Source organism: Astatotilapia calliptera, chromosome 17 (genome assembly GCF_964374335.1).
Source record: "Astatotilapia calliptera chromosome 17, fAstCal68.1, whole genome shotgun sequence".
NCBI lineage: Eukaryota > Metazoa > Chordata > Actinopteri > Cichliformes > Cichlidae > Astatotilapia > Astatotilapia calliptera.
Window position 1 is genome coordinate 21,316,161 of NC_137438.1, and position 22,651 is coordinate 21,338,811.

At 39.3% G+C, this 22,651-nt stretch overlaps 2 protein-coding genes across 2 annotated transcripts in view; one reads left to right on the plus strand and one right to left on the minus strand.

Annotated features, from left to right (window-relative positions):
• Positions 1-21,690, minus strand: part of abcc9 (ATP-binding cassette, sub-family C (CFTR/MRP), member 9) — an 82,313-nt gene extending 60,623 nt beyond the window's left edge. The window contains exons 1-8 of the mRNA XM_080291725.1: positions 21,250-21,690; positions 15,350-15,529; positions 3,406-3,547; positions 3,148-3,269; positions 1,699-1,865; positions 1,447-1,548; positions 863-1,003; positions 549-737 (exon numbers count right to left, since the gene is read on the minus strand). Of these exons, the coding sequence (XP_080147851.1) occupies positions 549-737; positions 863-1,003; positions 1,447-1,548; positions 1,699-1,865; positions 3,148-3,269; positions 3,406-3,547; positions 15,350-15,512 (1,026 nt within the window). The 5' untranslated portion in view covers positions 15,513-15,529; positions 21,250-21,690. The remainder of the gene's footprint in view (positions 1-548; positions 738-862; positions 1,004-1,446; positions 1,549-1,698; positions 1,866-3,147; positions 3,270-3,405; positions 3,548-15,349; positions 15,530-21,249) is intronic.
• On the plus strand, positions 6,386-8,756 carry LOC113009401 (uncharacterized). The gene is made up of 2 exons (XM_026147676.2): positions 6,386-7,447; positions 7,629-8,756. Exons 1-2 carry the CDS (start codon positions 7,052-7,054, stop codon positions 8,169-8,171), a joined length of 939 nt encoding a protein of 312 aa, XP_026003461.2. The 5' UTR covers positions 6,386-7,051; the 3' UTR covers positions 8,172-8,756.
• Positions 21,691-22,651: the final 961 nt, after the last annotated feature.

The following is a 22,651-nucleotide window of genomic DNA, read 5'->3' on the forward strand; positions in this document are numbered from 1 at the left end:
CTTATACAAAATGCAGCAAGATATTTAAAAAAAAAACAGTTTTGTTGATTAAAAAACACTATATCGGATTCATATCGGTATCGGCAGATATCCAAATTTATGATATCGGTATCGGTATCGGACATAAAAAAGTGGTATCGTGCCATCTCTAGTTACAAGTATTAAGTCCACACAGGAGGCTGATTTGCTAACTGAACACTATGTGGAAATGACACGGCGGGAAAAAGAGCAAAGGCAGGAAATCTAACTGAAATTAAAAAATAAAACACGAAGAAACCCAAAATTTAAATGACTCTAGAGTCCGAACCAGTCATATAAAACACACTATACAATAAAAAAACAGACTTCGTAACACGCCGTAATATTCCATAATGAACTGTAATTATGCAACCAGTGATGATGGAAAAAAGCTTGAAAGAAAGAAAGGTTGAACCCTCCGTTATACAGAAGTCCATAAACAAATGTGTTTGTGTAGAAAAAATCTGCTGGCCTTGTGTAAACAGTACTAAGGCGTCTTTTCTTAAAGGTCATACATCTTAAACACTCACCGTTGTGTTGCCTTCTGGAACATCTTTTTCAGAATTTAGCTGCTGAACGATCCTAGAGATGCAGAGGGGCCCAGCAAAGCCCAGCAGATCTGCCAAGTAGCGGAAGGTGCTGCTGAGCAGGATGGGACGGCCAAATGCTCGATACATGGAGCGCCAGATCGATGGAGACCTATCTGGGTCCTCAGGTGTCTGTGAGGGCGGAGGATAGAAGGAAAAAGCAGAGAAATTAATTAGATCTGTATATTTTAATTTAGAACAACCACTGGAAATCACTGCAGTGAAATTAAATTATTTTACGGCTTCCATGTGCTCACCCTCTGATCCTCATAGGCGTCTTTAAGCCGCAGGTAGTTGGTGAGGGCTCTCATGGCGATGGGCAGCTTGCCTATCTTCTTCAGCTCTATAGGCCTCTTATGGGCTCCGATGATGAGAGGATTCATCCACCAATATGTCGCCTAAAAAACGAGCCAAGAATTTTCTGTGCTGTGCTGCCAAGTTGCGTTCCAGTAAAAACTTGCCACACTCAATATTGACCGTGTGGTGTCCTCGGGATTCCCATATACTTGTTTGCCATTCACCTAGGGACCATTTTTGACCCGAGGACACCACACGGGTTACGAGGCATTAAAACACAAAATAAGTTCCTTCTCTTGGTTTTTAGTACTTGTGGTCTAAATATTAAAATGGTAAATGGCCTGTATTTGTATAGCGCTTTACATAGTCCATAAAGACTCCAAAGCGCTTTACACGTTCAGTCATCCACCCATTCACACACTAGTGATGGCAAGCTACATTGTAGCCACAGCTGCCGTGTGGCGCACTGACAGATTATTTTAATTATATACTTTAGAATTTGCATTTTAACCTTTTTGTGTTAATAATGGTTCTGAAAATCTACCTTTGACAGCAGGTTGACAAAAGGCTGCAGAAAACGAACCCCCAAATCCTGTAAATCTTCTGGTGGTTTAACTTTCTGAGGGTTCGCAAAGAATACATATTTCTAGAAGACACAAAGACAAAATTAACAAAATTAACTACACAGGAAAAAACAAGAAAAACAAAACTATTTTGGGATGCCAGGATGATTGCAATCTACAAGAAACAAAGCTCCTTGAACTAAACCGACGTAGCGTGAAATGTATTTCCTCACCCTCACTCTGATGACGTTGATCTCCACGGCCATCAGAAGTCCATACAGGATCACTAACAGTGCAGTGATGTACAACCTGAGATACTGTGCTGCACCTTTGTCCTCAGCAAATTTCCACAACTTTATGGACTTTGTGATGAATGCCAGCACCCAGTAGATGAAAAGGACTTTGAGAAAAGAGACAAAAAGCAGCATGACAGTCACAGATGCCGCATCACTGCTATCATATTTGTGCTTTGGAAGATCATACAGTACCCTAAAAAGCTGAATTTTTCTTTGTATTTTGGCCTCTTGTCCACACAAAAACAACTTTAGGTCATTGAAACGGACCTTCTGGAACTCCTCCCAGGGAGCACATATTAAAAGTCTATTTTGAGTGTTGACTATGCAGAAAATAAGATTCTTGGAAACCATGAAAACATCAACCATTCATTCCTAGTTGGGCATGCCTTTGCTTTCTGTTTACACCAGGATGCACATTCACAGTTTTTATGGTCAATTCACATGCCTTTTCAAACGTGCAATATAATTTGTATGTCACACTCGCACTGGTCTGTTTACTGCTTTGTTTTTCCACTCTCTCTGAGTCCAGGTGAAGTCTCGGATTCCCACCCTTTGGCCGTGACACCATGCAACAACTCTATTCGATGGTGCAAAACAGACAAATGGCCCCTTTCCAAGTATCTTGCCCAAACCTACCACACACACTCTGAGCAAAACCCTCTTAAACAGTTCTGTGGACCACCTCTCTTTGGCGTAACCTGAACTGTCCCCAAGAATCACTGTGACTGATATCTCCTTCCCTATTGGCTTGTCATTACCCAATAAACCTTTTGATCTTTAACTTGTCAGCAATAGGTGCTGCTTAATAGTCCACTTTATTGCCAGTGTGGCAGATGTTTGTAGATTATACATGAACCTAAGCTAAAACACTCATCTGGATGGAGATAATGGATGGAGCTAGTGTTGATATTGCTTTCACAAGCCTTCAAGAGAAGTACCTGCTTATAGATTCAGTATATACCACCTAGCAAACAGAGGAAATAATCTCAGGAAATGCTGAGAAAGTGGATGAACTCTAGCGAGGCACGTCTATATTCTTAGGATTAGCAAATTTCACATGAAATGTCTGCAAAACATCCACATGCTAACCTGCCATTGTTGTTGAAACATCCTTGCATCTAATGAGCGTCCGTTTTTTGATAGATACTCCTCACTCAACCTCCTGCATTTTGTTTTATGATTATAATTATTTGTTAAAATTCCAAAGGGAAGGTTGATAATTTGAAACCAAGTTAATTGGTTTATATTTTTGTTTTTTCTGTTTTAATTAAGGAAGGGGTGCTAATCTTAATTATCCTCTTTTATATTGACTAAACAGAATTGCTTGGCTGTTTATTTGGTCAAATAAACAAAATGGGTCATATTAAGCGCCCCTCACTGTCTTACCAAGCAGCAGTTTGGGAAAGTTGGATGTTTCTATATTGTGGTAGTAAACAACTGATGTTGTGGCTGCTACAAAACCCATGAATGCTGGCATGAAGAGATGGAGGTGGTTGGTACCCATCACCCTACAGTAAGAGGCAAACACAAAATATATAATAATTAACATGCAAACCATTTATTTAACTAAAGACAACTAAAAAACAAAAAAAGCTTCTTTTTATTTGCTTATGTTTGATTAAAAAAAACATTCTGAGGTCTCACATGTTGCAGACGATGCCTTCTGAAAACTCACAGACATGGACTAATAGCAGCAAGAAGGTGAGGATCCACCTCATGTTGTGCCCAGGGAAATGAAGCCATGTGTTATGATGGATCTGGACTTTAGAGCTCTGACTGCCCCAACCTGTTGGACAAAAACACAAGACAGTGCATCCGAGCTTGTGATGTTGTCAGAGGTGAGAGTGTGTGCAGAAAAGCGTAACAGAAGCAAAAAAAAAAATAGATGGTGGATCCAAAAAATGTGTTTATAAATGTGACTTCAAAGCACAACCGATTTGCATCAATTTACTTTCACTCTCCAAGTAATTCTGCTGGTTTATATTCATGTCATAACCGAGTGAAAATCATTGTTCACGGATGAAGAAAATAACTTTAAACATAAACATGAATCACACATGACAACACTTACAACTTTGACCTTTGAAAATCTCTGCATTTGTGTGTATGATCAAAACAACTCCAAACCATGCTTTTAAATGCATCAGGAATCTTTTGGGAAGATATGTTAACTTGGACACAGTCTGTTTGACCTGCTCCCCTCAGGCAGGAGGCTCCGGTCCATTCGCACCAGAACCTCTCGCCACAAGAACAGTTTCTTCCCCTCTGCTGTTGGACACATGAACAATAACCACATGACTGTACCCGCCACTAACACATGACCCTACGCTGTGTCACTGCATCATTTCATGTCTGGCACTGATCACCACCTGCACTCATGTATATATCTTTCTACGCAGCACTCATAATTCTTACTCTCTTGTATATATGTTTGGCACTGATCACCACCTGCACTCATGTATATATCTTTCTACGTAGCACTCACAATTCTTATTCTCATGTATATATCACATGTATATCTCATGCACATATCTTTCTTTCTACATAGCACTTTAATTCTTATTGTCTGCACTGAAGCACCGCAGCAATTTCCTAATGTTGTAAACCTCAACATCTGGCAATAAACCCATTCTGATTCTGATTCTGATTCTTACAGTTTTTTCTGATTGCTTAAGCACATTTTTTGTAACTATTGGCTAATTTTGCAAAACTCTTCACACAAATAAGAAAACCTGTCACCCAATCATCAAAACATTGTAGTTCTCTTGCAAAAGCAAACACAGCTAGATTAACTCTTCACACCTTCGTAAAAATGGTGTTTCCGTATCAAACAGTACACACAAGCCATCATCTACTAAGCACACAATGCGCCAACTGCACACCGATGGTATGAATACAAAACACATCTGGCGTTTGCCTTCCCTGTGCACAAGGTAGGCTATGTCAGTTTGAGCTCATACTTCTGTCATAGATCCATAAGCATGGAGGGATCCAAACTTCAAGTACTGGTGTTTAGTCAAACACATCAAAACAAACACAAGTGTTTATTTCCAAGTATAGGATTATTTGCAATCGCCATAATGACTATATGGGTTACGTGGTCTGCAGTGAACATGCTTCCTCTGCCCCCTCCTCGTCTTCCTCTTGCTCCTCCTTGTCCTTGTCGTCCTCTTCATCCTACTTCTTCACCTCCACGTCCTCTTCCTCGGCCTCCTCTACTTCTCACTCTTTCTGCTCCCACCATTGTACTCCGCACACACAGCTTACCTGTATTATAGTGCTTAGGCTGATTGCAAAGTGAACGAATTATCTAAGAAAGTTTTCACATGTGAAAGTGTGCCAGACAGTTGGCAAATTAGTGTTAATGATAGCCATACATGTGTATACTTTTGCTAGGAGTGTGTTGGAAATTTGGAAATTGAGTGTTGTGCAGTGAATTGTGCCTACAGTCTTGCAAAGTGTGTGTTACAAAATTGCAAACTGAGTGCAAAGCAGTTTTTGTGCTTTTAGTTTTGCACACTCAGTGAGTGGTTTTGCTATAAGTCTGACTAGTTTTAGAAATTGTGCTACAGGATTCACAGTTAGTGTTTAGGCATTCGGTAAAAACTGTAAGAGGACAACAAAATTCACGTCATATTTATTTCATGTTATGTTACAAAAAAACTGTAAAAGAGAGGTCCTGAAAGCATGTGCAATCTAGAAAGAGCCCAACTGTGAAAAGTCACAGAAGTAATGCATAATATTAGTTCCAACCATACAAAATAGTGAATACTTTGATAAATTAGGACCAGATTTAACCTTCAAATCTTAACATATTAATATATTCTGGCAGTTAGAAAAGACAAAGAGAAACTATCACTAGTACAGTTACAGTTTTTTCTGAATGCTTAAACCCTAACTGTGATTCTTATAGCACAATTTCAAAAACTATTAATACTTATATCAAAATCACTCACCGAGTTTGCAAAAGTAAAAGCACAAACACTGCTTTGCACTCAGTTTGCCATTTTGTAACACACACTTTGCAAACCTGTAGCTACAATCCACTGCACAGCACTCTTTCTGCAGAACTGTAAACACAACTCACTGCTTTACACTCAATTTCCAAATGATCAACACACTCCTAACAAAACTATACACATTTATGGCTATTATTTACAGTATTTTGCCAACTGTCGGGCACACTGCCACATGTGAAAACTGTTTTAGATAATTAGTTCACTTTCCAATCAGCCTAAGCACTATAAATAAGCTACAGGTAAGCTGTCCGTGTGGAGTACAATGGAGGGAGCAGGAAGAGTGAGACGAGTGAGAATTAGAGGAGGCCGAGGAAGAGGACGTGGAGGTGAAGCAGTAGGACAAAGAGGACAACAAGGACAAGGAGGTGAAGTTAGAGGAAGAGGACAAGGAGGAGCAAGAGGAGGGGGAGGAGGAAGGGTAAGAAGAGTAAGAAATAGAATTACTGATGACATCAGAGCTACAATAGTGGACCATGTATTCAACCATGGAATGACCCTGAGGGAAGCTGGCCAACGGGTTCAGCCTAACTTACAGTTTTTGCTCGTTGCTTGAACACTATAAACCCATGCTTAGACTAAAGTAACACAACTTGAAGCTTTTGTTACCATACCCCAAACACATGTACCCATACCTTAAACAAAAGTGCTGCTTTGCACTCTGGTTGCAATTATGCAACACACTTACTCCTTTATGCAACACACATGGTCCTGCATACTACACTCTATTTCATACATAAGACACTTCGTTCAAAAATGAAATTTCAGGGTGCCATTTGGAAAACACATGTATCCAAAATACAAAACACATCGGGTAATTGCAACCACTCAAATATACACCTGAAGGCACTTACTTGCAAAACTGAACACAAATTAGCCAACCACAAAAAGCCCTCAGTTTAGCCAATTCAAGAACTTTGCAAGCATGGATGGAGGGAGAGCAAGAGGAAGAGGAGGAGGAGGTCAAAGAGGCCATGCACGGACCCATATTTCTGATGATATAAGAGCAACTTTGGTGGACCATGTCATCAACCACGGCCTGACTATGAGGGAAGCTGGGCAGAGAGTCCACCCACATCTAAGCCGCTTCACAGTGGCATCTGTAATAAGAAAATTCCGACTAGAAAACAGGTCTGTCTTCATCTCACTGCCTTCTACTCTACTCAGATGGTTTTCATAGTACTGTTCTACAGTTACCATATCAAGTGTACAGGGTATTGCAGGGTGCTAATGCTCCTTTTGCAGCCAAAGTGGTAGTTTCTGTGAAACATACCATGATTACTTATATTGAAGTACAGTGTTGTACAGTGGATGATACAGTATATACAGTGAAGTACTGTAAGAAAAATAAGCAAACCGATGACAATATGTGGTTGTATTTCTCTAGAATGACTCGAAGACCTTCTGGGGGAGGACGCCAACGCCTGTTCACACAACGGCAGGAACTTGCTGTTGTGGACCTAGTGAGGGCAGACAATGCCATCCGTCTCCACCAGCTACGATGGAAAATACTTGCAGACAGGCGAGTGTTCAGCAACATAGACCATGTGAGCATCACCACCATCAGACGCATCTTGGGTAAACACAGCATCACCATGAAGCAGCTCTACAGAGTCCCATTCGAGAGGAACAGTGACAGGGTCAAAGGACTTCAAGCTGAATATGTACGGGTACGTGTAACTGTCCCTTACATTTACAATAGAGTATTGGTGAAGTCCAGTAGCAGCTGAATATGTACCATATCAGTACCACATGGATCCATTCTGAGAGCTACACAGGTACCTGTGTGATGGGGTGAGGGTGCTGTATGTGTAGCACTGTAGTACAGTGATATGTTCCCCTTTTTTCCAGAGAATCTTGGCCATGGATGGAGCTGCACAGCCTCATGAATACATTTTCATTGATGAAGCTGGATTCGACCTGAGCAAAACAAGACGACGGGGTCGTAATGTAATTGGCCAAAGGGCAATTGTGCACGTCCCAGGGCAGCGCGGGGGAAACATCACATTATGTGCCGCCATATGCCTTCGAGGGCTTCTGCACCATCATGCAATACTAGGTCCATACAATAGCCAACACATACTCACATTTCTAGATGCTCTCCATGATATAGTTGTACAGAACAGACCAGATCAGCCCAGGTTTGTGGTGATATGGGATAATGTCAGTTTCCATCGGGCTGCTCTGGTCCAGGCCTGGTTCTCCAACCAAAGTCAACTTGAAGTGGTATGCTTGCCCCCTTACTCACCATTTTTAAACCCTATAGAGGAATTTTTTTCGGCTTGGAGATGGCGTGTATATGACCGCCAACTACATGCCCGCATGCCTCTTCTGCAGGCAATGGAACAGGCCTGCGGCGACATTCAGGTGACAGCAATCCATGGATGGTTTTGACATGGAAGAGGATATTTTCCCCGGTGCCCAGCGGGAGAAGACATTGCTTGCGATGTTGATGAGGTCCTGTGGCCAGACCCCAACAGACGGCGGGATCCATGAGCCCACGTATGCACAATTGTCATGATTTTTTGTTTACAGTATAGTGTTTTTTCTATTACTGTATTATGGGGTTTTCTTTGTTTTGGTTTTTTTTTGCTTTATCTGAATTCATGGTACTGCAATGTACAATATTGAGTAGGTCTATTTGCTTTTTTGGTTGTTTGCAAATGTGTCTCCTGAAAATATGCCTTCTGAATGAACAATGGAAATCAAAGACTGCAGTGCTTTATATAAAGTAGACTAGTGTGTTCCTCCTGCTCTGTAAGTGTTTGCATATGATGCAAGTATGTGTCATTTTGTCAACAGAGTTACATTTTGACAAAGGAATGTTAGGTTTTGATAGCAGAGTTTAGGTTTTGAGAGTAGAGTTTCAATTTGGTGCAGATGTGAATGGTATATTTCCCAGTGTTGTGTCATGTTTACTTGTGTTTAGGGTTTTGGCACAATGAGCAAAGTTTTGCAAAATGTGTTCAGGCAACGGGCAAAAACACTGTAGCAGGCATCATAAGGACATTTCGAAATGAGAATCGGTTAGTACAGTCACTTTGCACTAAGATTTGTAGCACTGCCATATGCTGATGACAAACACACCAATACCATTGATGTAAAAATACTGAAATTGTTACTTTACAGAATTGCTAGACAACCAGATGCTGGGGGCAGAGGAAGCATGTTCACTGCAGGCCAAGTAACCCATATAGTCATTATGGCGATTGCAAATAATCCTATACTTGGAAATAAACACTTGTGTTTGTTTTGATGTGTTTGGATAAACACCAGTACTTGAAGTTTGGATCCCTCTATGCTTATGGATCTATGACAGAAGTATGAGCTCAAACTGACATAGCCTACCTTGTGCACAGAGAAAGCAAAAGCCAGATGTGTTTTGTATTCATACCATCAGTGTGCAGTTGGCGCATTGTGTGCTTAGTAGATGATGGCTTGTGTGTACTGTTTGATACGGAAACACCATTTTTACGAAGGTGTGAAGAGTTAATCTAGCTGTGTTTGCTTTTGCAAGAGAACTACAATGTTTTGATTATTGGGTGACAGGTTTTCTTATTTGTGTGAAGAGTTTTGCAAAATTAGCCAATAGTTACAAAAAATGTGCTTAAGCAATCAGAAAAAACTGTAATATGAATAGACTGACTATTTTACAGGATACACAATATAAACATATTTAAAATTAAAAGAATTGAAATGTACATTGTGCCTTGGTTTAGAGTGTCTGGAAGAGTCCTGACTCAGTCAATTATAGATGATGTGAGAGGGCGGGTGTGTGTGTTTAGGGCACGGATGGCTTGGGGATAGAAGCTCCTCTTGAGTCTCTCTGTCCTTGCCCGGAAGATGCGGAACCTTCTACCAGATTGCAGAAGTTGGAACAGTTTGTTGCCAGGATGGGACGGGTCCTTCAGTATCTGCGCTGCTCTAGTCCGGCATCTCCTGGTGTAGGTGTCCTGAAGCGGGGGGAGAGCAATCCTGCAGCAGCGTTCTGCTGTACGGATCACTCTCTGGAGAGCTTTTTCGTCTATGACCGTCATCCGCATCAACGCATAACCCTTTTACAGGCAATGGAGGAGGCATGTGGGGATATTGACCAGGCATCATGTCAGGCCTGGATACGCCATTCCAGGAGATATTTTCCCCGTTGCCTTGGACTCGAGGACATTGCATGTGATGTTGATGAAATTTTGTGGCCGGACCCAGAGAGACGACACGATGTAGACTTTTTTTTTTTCCTCAGTGAAATTACTGTTTTGTTTGGACTTGGGAATAAACACTTGTGTTTGTTTTGATGTGTGTAAGTAAACACCAGTACCTGAAGTTTGGATCCCTCTATGTTTACAGACCTATGACAAAAGTATGAGCTCAAACTGACATAGCCTACCTTGTGCACAGAGAAAGGAAAAGCCAGATGTGTTTTTTATTCATACCATCAGTGTTTAGTTGGTGCATTGTGTGCTTATTAATATGATGGCTTGTGTTAACTGTTGGATACCAAAATACCATTTTTACAAAGGTGTGGAGAGCTAAGCAAGAGTTGTTCGCTTTTACAAGAAAACTACAATGTTTTGCTGATTGGGTGAAGAGTTTTCTTATTTGTGTGTAGAGTTTTGCAAAAATAGCCAATAGTTACAAAAAATGTGCTTAAGCCATCAGAAAAAGCTGTAATATACTTTACTGGGTACACCTGTTCGGCTGCTTTTTTAAGCAAATTGGAACAATACTTGACCACAAATTAAAACAAATTAAGGCACGTAAACATGGTCAGGACAATCTGCTGAAGTTCAAACTGAGTATCAGAATGGGGAAGAAAGGTCATTTAACTGACTTTCCATGTGGCATGGTTGTTGTCAGATGAGCTGGCCTGTGTGTTTCAGAAACTCCTGGTTTGCTTGTATTTTCCCACATAACCATCTCTAGGGTTTACAGAGAATGGCCCATAGAAGATAACTTATCGAAAATGCCTTGTTGATGCCAAAAGTGAGAGGAAAATGATAAGTCTTCTGCAAACTGATAGGAAGGCAACAGTAAGTCAAATAACCACTCGTAGCTACCAAGGTAGAAGACCACATCAAACCTTCAAGCAGCAGAAGACCACACCAGGTCCTGTCAGCTAAGAACAGAAAATGTAGGTGCCAATTCACACAGGCTCCCAAAAACTTGACAGTAGTAGGAACAACATTGTCTGGTCTGATGAGGTTCGAGAAACTGAGATGACTGTAGCTTAGGAGTTAGAGCAGGCCATCTACTAATTTGACCCCTGGCTACTCAAAATCGCATGTGTGCCTAAGGGAAGGTACTACACCCCAAGCTCCTTCCCGATGTGTTCATGTGAGTATGAATGTGGCCAAACACTAGGTAGAAAGTGCTTTTGTAAAGTAGAAATGCATTATATAAGAATCCGTCTTTTCACCTTGATGAGTCCAAAGTTCTGCTCCAACATTAAGATTAGAGGGTCAGAATTTGGCACAAACATCTTCTGAATGTGGTTCCACCTGGACAACATGCCATGTCACAAAACTCTGATCATTTCCAATTGGTTCCATAAATGGTGAGATGACTTTACTTAAATGGTCTCCATAATTTCAATACTATCCAGTACCTTTGGGATGTGGTGAATTGGGAGATTTACATGATGAATGTGCAGCCCAAAAATATCTTCAGCAATGGTTATACCTTCATATCAACGTGGGCCAGTATTTCTGAGTAAAGTTTCCAGCACCTTGTTGAATCAAAGCCATGAAGAATTAAAGCAGTTCTGAAGGCAAAAAATAATTCAGTCCAGTACAAGTAAGATGTACCTAATAGAGTGTCAGGTGAGTGTATATTCAGGTACCAAGTACCTTATGTATTAAGACATATTCAATCAATGATACAGTCATTCAATAAGGCAGCAACTACTAATTATGTTAAAGTCCAAACTGCTAATTATATTCTTAATAAATTCATGTTAGGCAATCTTGTACCCATCAAATATTTATTATCTGTGCTTGAAAATAAATTTGAGTAAGTATGTAATTATCAAATTGCTTGCATATGGACTTTTTCCAAGTCTGCCTTTTTTCTACAGCATTTACTTCTACATGTAATTAAAGTCTTGCTGCTTTAGTAATAGAGTTTAATTTATTCCACCAGTCTCTATTATTAGATTTGATTCTGCTCTTAACTCAATGGACTGAAGCCATTTTGGAGCCTTAGGGCACAGAGACCATGAAAAACTACAACCAGGAAGCATCAATTAGTGAGTCCTCGGGGAGAGAGCTGAGGGCTTATGGTCAGAACCATTCCCATAAAATACTGACTACACCGAGACACACAAACGCAAACAACACAGATAACCAGCCAAGCATTCAGTAAGTTATTCCCTGCAATGACTCGAAACCTTTAATAAATACATATTTCATTCTTGTTTGTTAGTTTGATCGATACCTCGTCATTCTTCAACCTCTTTCTTCTTACTTCTTTTCTGTTTTCTTTAATTTTTCTGGCATTTTTCTTTTTGTCATTACTCATATTTAGTTTTCTTTTCATTGTCTAACAAGGGAAAAATCAAACGAAGAGTAAATGGGTGTGTAGGAACTTGAATATTAATATTTTCAAACCTAACCCACACAATATTCTCAACTAATAATTTGCCAGTACTGATTTTGACTGCTCTTTTGTTCCTGTGTGTTTTACTTGTTCCAGCAACAACAGCCAAGATCCCAGTGGATCACTGAACCATCAATCTAATCCCATCTTAACCACTCCTCAAAACAGCTTAATGATGACATTCGTGTCAAGATACTGCCTTTAAGGATATGTGTGTATGCTCCAAGTTTTTGTCATGTTGTGGGGACCTAACGCTTTTTTCTTTTTACAGATGGAGATGTGTTTTCTTAAACATGAATCATATCAGAAATCATCGCATTTACAAATAAAAACATATTTTTAATGTAATGCTTGTCCTCTGAAATTATAGTGTGTGTGTGTGTGTGTGTGTGTGTGTGTGTGTGTGTGTGTGTGTGTGTGTGTGCGTGTGTGTGTGCGCGCGCGTGTCTGTGTTTTGCTATCTTTCTGAGGACCAATGTTTGTCTCAAAACTATTATCACAAGGACATATCTGATAGGAGTACATGTGACAGATCTTCAAAACATTTGCATTTTTCATGTTAAGATTTTGCTTAATGGCTGGGGTTAAAGAAGGGCAAGAAAACGCATCATGTCAATGAGCGACCGCACAAAGATAGCAAAAACAGTGCACGTGTGTGTATTCCCAAGCGAGCGAGCACAACAGGGAAAGTTAAAATCACCCACACATCTGCTCAGTCAGTCAGATTACACAGAGTCATGCTAGAATAGAAGATTACAGTAACACAGCTCAGACAAGTCAGACAAGGGATTTCATCATTCACTTCAAAGCCCTAGAAAAGGGTTTTTATTCCTTTCTTTCCAGACACTTTCTGACCACATCCCTGTCAGGCAATTGAAGTCAGCAAATCACTATTTTAATGTCACCTTATATATTTTACTATCCCATGAAAAAAAGGTTTCATTTCTTTAAAGTGATAAGTGGCAGAAAGTAGCTGGATGGATGTATGGATGGATATAATTTATTGGTACATTTATACTGTTCATTTTAAAAGTAATCTAAATGTGCAGAACGTCTTTACTGGTGTTGCATTAAAAACTATAGGGGCTGCTTGGCTGAAACCTATATTTTCTTTATTCATACACATGCTCCTAAACATATTTTACACTTCACAAGCATCTATTTTTAGTCGTAAACACGAATGAATCAAACTGGCCTTATGATCATTGCCTTCCTGCCATGTTTCCCATGCAATTAAGTTCTCCTCCTTCTTTCAGTAGCCTCATATGCTTTCTTTGATGGGAAAATAATGACTACAAGAAAAAAAAAAATGCTTGTTAACGACTGCTGGGTTCGGTCAGTTTGCTTCATAGCTGAAATCTTGACTCGAAATGGCTAGGCCAATATGGGGTTTTTTTGGTCCCAGTCTATCAGTTCATTGGTTATATTTGGCCCTTCTTCAAAATGTTATAAGACCTAAAAAAAAGCTAAAGTATAGCCAGAATTTCTGAAATAAGAAAGCGTCAATACAAATGTTACCAAAACACTAACTTTAAATCCAGCCCTGAAGCAAATCTTTTTCTCCTATGCTGTTGAGAAACAAGTTGAGACGCTGTCATATTGCTTCATACTTTAAATAAAGATGCTCTTTTGGCCTTTAAAAAATGTCAGCTCCCATAAACCCCGCGACCTTTCTCAGCTAAACGCCATAACTGCAGGGAAATGATGAGTTCACTGAGCGATAGAGATGTTATTGAGTGTGGAACTAAACTCCAATCAGCTCCAATCTCACAAGTAACAATTGATTAATTTTAGTTAAATCCCAAAGGTAATGGTTTCTTAAAATATCTAATACTATGACATAGTAAATATTAGTTTTTTATTTTACCCCACAGGGCCTTCATTTCTGTTGGATCAAATTTGGTACATTTGCAGTTCAAAATGTTTGAAACATAACATCAGTGTCCCTGATTCACCATTATGAGGATGACTATTACGCAATTAATCACTTGCTAACAAAAATCAACTAACCAAATGTCATTAGTACAGAGGTTCAATAACAGTCAGATCGGGTAGGCCGTTCCTCCCAGTAACACCCCTGTAGGGGTGACAAAAAACATGAAAGCTGGGTAAGTCTGGACTAAAGGTGCATGGAAGCAACGCTCTCAACGACTGGGAAAAAAACTGTTATACAAGAGGCAAAAAGCCTACCTCTGTTCTGGCACCAGCGTGGGGCCCCATTGACCCTGTCCTATGCAGGGTAAACTGGAGTCTTAATTTTGTTTTTCATCAAAGGGCTTGTCAGCTTTTTGTCTGACACCTCACCCTGATCCAATTTGTCTTAGGAGACTCTACCAGGAGCAAAGTGCTCCTGACAACATAGCTCCACATCGCACCCATAGTTTACATAAATGCAGCTTGCTAATACAGCTTACTAGCCTCAGATGATAGCACTCTCACCCAAAACTCTGGGTCCAAAATCCAGCAGGAGCCAAAACACTAATACAGAGGCTTCAAAATGCATATCCAAAAACAATAGCTGACACCTAGAATATGTATAGACCAATATCCATTAATCACAATGAAGTGCATGTGACACAATAAGAAGAAAGATCAAAACAGTCTATTTGACTCAGATCCAGTAATCCTCACTGGATTAGTTCAGTCTTGACAACTGTAGTGAACTCCGGTAATGAAGGCGACGCTTTAAGAGATATAAGCAGGGAACACTAAAACATAACACAGGGTCCACAGCTGTGACTTTATGCTGCAGATATACCAAAACTCTTTTGTGTTCATAATGCAGATAAGTATTTACCTGTGAAAATGTTTATTTTCTTTATTTAGTCCTTCAAAATACACCTGAATCATTCCATAACAAATCTGAAAAAAGCTCCCACTTGACATTTATCATAAATTAATTACATGAAAAATTAAAAGTAGTTTCCAAGAAGAAAAACTTTTTTTTCTAAGAGTCACAAATACAGCAGTGTGTTACATACCAATGAAGAGGATGGGGAAGGTAATGAAGAGCAGGAAGACATGAGGAACCAGGTTGAGAGCATCCACGAAGCACGGATTGTTCAGCACGCCATTTTTCACACTGTAGGCAGTGCTGTTGTTGCCACAAAATGACAAGGCCCTGCCGCCATCCAACTGCTCCATATGAATCCTGAGTCAGTCTGGAAAAATAAGGCCCCAAATCAGCCAACACATCGCAAACCACACTAAACTAAAGACAACTGAGATCATTTTTATAAAAAATAATCATTTTATGTAATCTTGCAGCAGCAGCTTTGAAGTTCAGACATTTCTGTGGCCTGACACACAAAGTGCACACACACTCTCGGTGCTACACTCAGGCTTCTGAGAGGCATGAGAGCTATTTCAGGGACACCGTCCAGTTATGTGCCGGCCGGCTTATGGTGGCTTAATGTTAAGTGAATATTAAGAGTTGGAAAAGCCTCATCCTAGATCTCATGATGCCGTTGTTACTTCTGTAATTGATTAGTACGCAGAGCCAATAACCCCAGGCTCTGCGATTCAAATCTGTGACATGAATGCCCTCCTTCTTTACATTGGGTTAGGGTTAAAATTGTGACCTCACTAGCACATCTTCAACATCGTCAGAATGTTTTTAAATGCACTCGACTTTACTCGTGACATCATAAAGATCCAAGAATAGAACAAAAGAGAAAAAGAAAAGTCTGCAGCCTACAACAGAGTATTAGGGCCACATTAGGAAAAAATGTATTACTGTTCATTTTACTGAAACTATTTAACCAGCTGTTTTATTATATTTTATGGTATCATTGCATCTGTCCTTTGCCAGCTATTTCATTTTGTGGGAATCCAGCTAAGTCTTCCAGGTTTTAGGGTTTTTCCTTCAGACCAGATGCCGATTTCTGCCCCATCTCTTTAACGTCCTTATACTTATCACAACAACATAAATAATTCTTTATTACTAAAACTGATTTTGAAGCACAATTTCACTAATTCATCTACACAAGGCTTCTTGTAGAGGGTGTAACAGCAGGGGCAGCTGTTTAACTTGAAACAACAACTCCCCAAATTTCAACTTTATTTACAAAGGTTTGGCTTTATGTGAAGTGTGTTGTTTTAGCGTTGACTCTAACTAAACATGTCTTTTTTCCCTTTTTTAAAATTAGTTCTGTAACAAAATCAGATATGATATGCCTCAAACACAAGGGGGGAAAATGTGAAAAATATCAGTAGATTATTAAACACCTCCCAACAGATGACAGTATGCAGTATGCTAAGCTAATAGCTAATATTTATACTTGGTAATAAATCCAAATACTCACCAGATATTAAAGTAAACAGTTTTTTGTTTTTTTTATTAAAGAGCATATCTCTATCTTATGTAGAAATGGCAGCAGTGCCCAGGGCTGATAATGAAGCCAGTGCCAAAAACTGCAGTTCCTCTAGTGACCACTTGAGGCTGCCTCTAAAAGTGAGTCAACGCCCAAATGCTCCCATGTTGAATGATCAAACTACAACAGAAAACAGTCTTTACAGTCTGGTACCAAAAAAAAATAAAAAACAAAAAACAGATTTTGCCTCTTTGGATAGTTACCCCCTTATAACAGCTGTACTGGAGTGACATTTTTATGACCTACTCTGGCATTGTACTGCTAAATATTACGGTTAGGGGTGTGACCCCTTTCTAGCTCTCTGCTAGACCTTGTCCGCTAATTCTACTCAGTAACTTGGATATTGTGATTGTGCTGCTGAAGCAGTTTTTAATGGGACTAACTGAACAGTAATTATGGCTTGCTGTCAGGTACAACTCATCCAAGAATTCTGTGCTTAAGTTTTTGTGAGTGAAAAACAAATATTTTATTCAAATCTTTTACTTAGCATGAATTAGCAGTTACGTGCTCTGGGTTTTGCACCTGTAGAGTTGGATGCACCTATCGATATTGAGCCGTTCGATACAGTGCTTTCGGTTCGGTACGCATATGTATCGAACAATACAACATTTTTTATTTATTTTATCAACTTTTCTTCTGACGATGCTGTCTGTGTTGAGCGCTCAGTGGATCTGCGTTCGACTACTCTGCCTAGGCTGCACTGTCGAGTGCAGATCCACTGAGCGCAGTACAAGCTAGCAAGACAGAAGCTAAGCCCTGCTCTTGAAGCTCGTTGCAACATGGCAACTGCCTCAATGCTACCCAAAATTGAACCTCCCCCACCCTTATTCAGATCTGGCGTTTGGAACTATCTTGGTTTTCATGTGAAGTATGACCCTGATGGTAAGTGTGTCATGGACAAAAGTAAAACAGTATGTCGGATATGCCACGCAATGCTCAATTTGTGGGAACTAGTACTTTAGTGCAGTTAGCTTGTTAACGTGTTGACGCCGTCCAGCCCCAAGCACGGGGCAATCCACGGTAACTTGTTAACGGAGATTTGCCGGGTTATGGCGTTAATGTCATTTTAACGAGATTAACGCTGACAGCACTAGTGGGAACGCAACGAATATGACTGCACATTTACGCCGACATCATCCTAGTGCAAAGACAAGTGGAAGCAGACAAAAACAACAAGCATGCTACTAACTTTACCCGAGTCATTTAGACAGCCGTTAGCACATGATTCTCCTTATGGGGACCTGATATGTTTAATATGCTGCTGAGAATATAGCCCAGAAGAAGCGTATAGTATAGCTTTTATTTTGGAAAGAGCCATTTCTCTGTAATAAACTCTCTTTTCCAAAGATGAGTGATTTCTTGATTAGATAGATTTATTTTTTTTTATTTTGTTGTTTCAGCAACATTAAATTTAAAAACTGTACTTTTGAGTTAAAATATATATTTATAAATTTAATAAATGATAAATTAAAAAGGCACAAAAAAACTTTTTGTATCGAAAAAATATCGAACCAAACCGAACCGTGAATTTTGTGTATCGTTGCACCCCTACTAAATATGCAAAGGCTAGTTACTGAATCACTACATGGCGGTTACGTTCAACTTTTATATGCAGCCACTACACAGCATTCTGTTGCCTTATTGCTGAGAAATTATCACTGTGTGACTTACAGGAGAAGAAGTGTATCGTTTCAAGCAGTTTCACCTCAAATTTCTGCCTACTGTTAACTTCTTTACTTATTTATTTATTACCGTATTACTTTCCCTTTTACTACCATCACAGAAGGATGTAATTAATGTACGTGCATCATTTCACCTGGAAGTACAAGTAAGTTAACCTTGAACACCTGCATTACACTATACAGCCCAGTACTTAAACTACATGTGGATAATTCAGGAACCTAATTTAGAGTTGTTTAAATTGAAGCAGCTTAATAAGAAAACTACAATGGTAGTAATAAAACCAAGTGTCTTACCTCAGAGTAAAGTAATAAGCCTTATCAACACCGTCTCATTCAGAATGCTTGAATTTAAAAAAAAAAAAAGCAAATAAAAACAAAAACAAGGAAAACAGACAAAGGAAAGAAAAAAGAAAGGAAGAAAGGAGGGAGAGGAACAGAAACAAAATACGGTGAGAGTTGGAGAGGGAAAAAGTTGATTATTTTTAGCTCCGCAAGAGATTCAGCTGCTCCACTCACTGCTGCCTGTCTGTGTGGATGGTGTCAGCTTACATCATGTATGAAGAAGTGCTTCCATCCAAGTCTTTCAAAATAAAACCTTTGTATTTGCAAATAAAGTGAGTACTGTTGATGTGCTTACACTGAATTACTCACAATCCACAGTTAAATATAGAAAAATGCTAATTGTCTCTCATTGCAAATTTCCATAATGTGGCTCCTGATGCAGAACAGGTTTCTACTAATTGGAGTAAGAAAGCAGTTTCTTTAGATAGAATAAACAAGAACTATGTAAGAACCAGTCCATATAATAATTTAGTGGTTTTGAAAAATATAATACGAAGATCAACATTTATAATATCTATAATTACATTTATCTGTACCTTAGTTTATAGTTCATCTTTTTGGCAACTTAGTTCAATTTAAAATACGAGTTCATGATGACTAGAACTGTACTAGTACACAAAAAGAACAACTGCAGAATTTACGATATTTACTGTTTAGTTTGTTTGTTTTTTAAGCACAGCACATGTGACACAAAATCTTAAAGTCAACAATGTAGATTCAACACTTTACACCCCATTTTTTAAAACACCTTGTACAATGCAGGAATAACATGAAGTAATACTAAAACCAGCATATTGAGGCAGTTAAATATTTAAATACTATATATGCTTTGAATACAGACATCTCGTTCATTCTCTGCACATGTATAATGTCATCATGTGTACGCATGCTAAATGCATTCACCTAATCTGTTACACCAAAATGTCCTTGTGTCATTTTCACTCATTATTTTAAATTGTTTGTGTTCATTTTTACTACACATATTCTTGATCCCACATTACATTTGTCTCCTTTTTTGCCCTTCAGCCTGTGTCGTATGCTCAGCAGTTTCTATAAACTGAAAATCCCTATAGTTAAAAAGAAAAAAAGGAGTTTTATTTTGAAGGTTCAAATCTCATAAAAATCAGTAAAACTCTGTATATTCAGACAGCTTGATACAAAGTCACCTCCTATCAGATTTCCAAACTTGTACCAGTTTAAGGGTGAGAAGGAGGTTTATTATAGGCTTCCTCAACAGCCTGCTGACATGTCAAGAGCAAAGTGGATTTACAAACATGCAGTTAAAGAAATATCGCTTAATCTGGCATATCTACTTTTATCATGTGTAGTACTTTTATTTAAACCTCTACAGCACAAACAATCTGTCTGTATGATTGTATGAATATATTAACCTCTGTTGGAAAATCAAACATTTTTAGGTAAATCACACAGATGCGTAAAGTCATTATATTAATATTTTATTTAAAATAACTAGAATTATTTGATATTATATATATAAATAGAGTAAATATAATGCTATTTTAATTAACAAGGTGAAATATGACACTATCCTTAAGGGACCTCAAGCTGCTCTGATGTTTTGGCATGTGCACATTTATAATGATGGACACTTTAAACTCTTTAATCTGATTTCGTGTGGTTGCACACACAGCAGCTTGATATGGGAGATCATCCCTAAAACCTGAGTGAATCCTAGAGCCTGCAGGGTACACACGTGAAACTGCTAGCATTAAAACAGAAACCGGGACCTTTGATGCGGTCAGCGGGCGCACTGAAGAGAGCACATTATCGACTGTATTGTCTTTCATTCATGCAAGCTGCTGCACTCAGAAGGACGAGGTTCGATTCTTGCATGCATAAAAAAAATATGATGGATGGATGGAGGGAAGACCAATCGGGTTTATTTTCACGTGTTATTCAGCGTCCTTCATTGTGATTCAGTCCTGCCACGCATTAATATCAACAAACCTCCATTCAGAAATCAAACAGTTGGAAGACTTTCAACACGCGGACCAGTAAAAACAGACATATTATAAAGATGTGTGATTTTTCTAAACCAATGTGATCCAATCTAATATTCGGCAAGAATAACTGAAATAATAAGAAGATGTAAATTTATAAATCCTTAAACTTTTTAAACTGTACCGCTTGTGATCGACCCAGCCTCCTTCCACGACCAGCAGCAAAACGCTTTTTTTCTTCTGAATTGTGTGTGCACGGTGCATTACACGGTGCCGAAATGAAGACTCACATCTCAAAAACTCCGATATTTTACACTGTTTATTTTGAAGCTACGCGCCAGCAGTAAGAGCCAAATCGACTCAAACTGGAGGAATGCTCAATGAAGTCTGGCTCTCTCACATCAACAGAGCACCATCTCTTAACGTCCTCAGTTAAGACGTCGTGTTACGGCACACTGAGGATGCTGTCGCCTGGTTGCGAATGACAGAAGGATAAAGAAGGAGAGCTCACCCCAGCACTTACCCGACCTTTGACGCAGGTTTACGGGTCACGGCGTCTCTTCCGCAGTCTTTATCCCTGTTCGAGGTGTCTTATGGTTGCGGTTTATACTGAAGGCACGGTGACAGGAAATGCCTATATATTACGACCACTATCGTGTCCGCTCAGAAGCCGTTATGGCGCTCGTGCGGCACAAATGATACGCACGCACTCTCAGATATGATGGTTGTCTTTTTTTTCTTTTTTTTCCGGAATAGTTCATGTACATGATAGAAGGATAAATTTAGGTCAAACTAAAGCCAAATCAGGATTAAATCGGCCTTTTTCAGAGATGCTGAGTATGTTTCAAATGAAATAAAGGAATTTTCCCCCCAGGTTAATATGAGAGAAGACTATTTTAACTTATGTGTGGTTGGTAATATAAGAGCCATAACAGTGTCTCAATGTTGGTAGAGTTTTCAAATATTTTTTTTTCCCATTAATTTTATTTTGAAAAGTGTAAGCGCTATTTTCGGCACAGTGCAGCGGGAGGGAGCTTTCCAATCTGATTGTACCTCTCACCTAACGGAAGACTCGTGCTCAGTGCTTTATATTTTTATAAAGTTTAAAAAAAAAACAGTTATGAAGGTAATTTGTAGAAAAGGAACACCTCCAAATTTGGAGGCCTTCCAAATTTCTTTTTTCTTGACAAGTCCTGACAGTCTAGATTACTGCTCCAAAAGTATCAATTTAACTATGTAAAAACTGATAATTCAGCTGTACAGATCAAGGATCGCTGACTTAACTTAATTCAATTCACATTAATTTTTAAAGTGCCAAACCACATCAACAGTCACCTTAAGGTGTTTTATATTATAAAGTAATGACCCTACAATAAAACAAAGAAACCCCCAACAATCAGATAACTCCCGGCCCAAGAGCAAGCATTTGGTGACAGTGGGAAGGAAAAACTCCCCTATAACAGGAAGAAATCTCCTGCAGAACCAGAGGGAGGACAAAACGGGGGTGTCGAAATTCATAGGCTGCATCCTCCCGAGGCCGCATGTGTAGGCAGATTACATGATGTAATCGATGTGTGATGTAGACTCCTCCGAATGCAGCCAACAAATGTGTCCTCCTTTTCCCCAAATTTGAAGGATGTGTCGGGTGTATCCTTGGTGGCCCACCATATCCCAGAATTCACAGTAAGGCCCAGCCAATTCCAGTTTCCAACAATGGCGGAAACTTAGTTTTAATATTACTCTTATTACTCTTTCTGGGTCACAAAATAAACTTTTGTGATATTTTCAGGTGTGTAAACTTCAAATATCTGCTCGGTTTTTCAAGATATCACACATTTGCAAAAGTGCTCCGACATTTTTGGAGATGTCTGTTACCCAACAACTCGATAGCTAGCCGGGGCGATAACAGCGAACTCCCAGCACAT

What these genes read in the sequence shown, in the direction of transcription:
- LOC113009401 (XM_026147676.2), top strand. Translation starts at nt 7,052, where the DNA reads ATGATTACTTATATTGAAGTACAGTGTTGTACAGTGGATGATACAGTA. An exon ending in TTCAAGCTGAATATGTACGG is followed by an intron (nt 7,448 to 7,628) that starts GTACGTGTAACT and finishes CCTTTTTTCCAG; the next exon opens with AGAATCTTGGCCATGGATGG.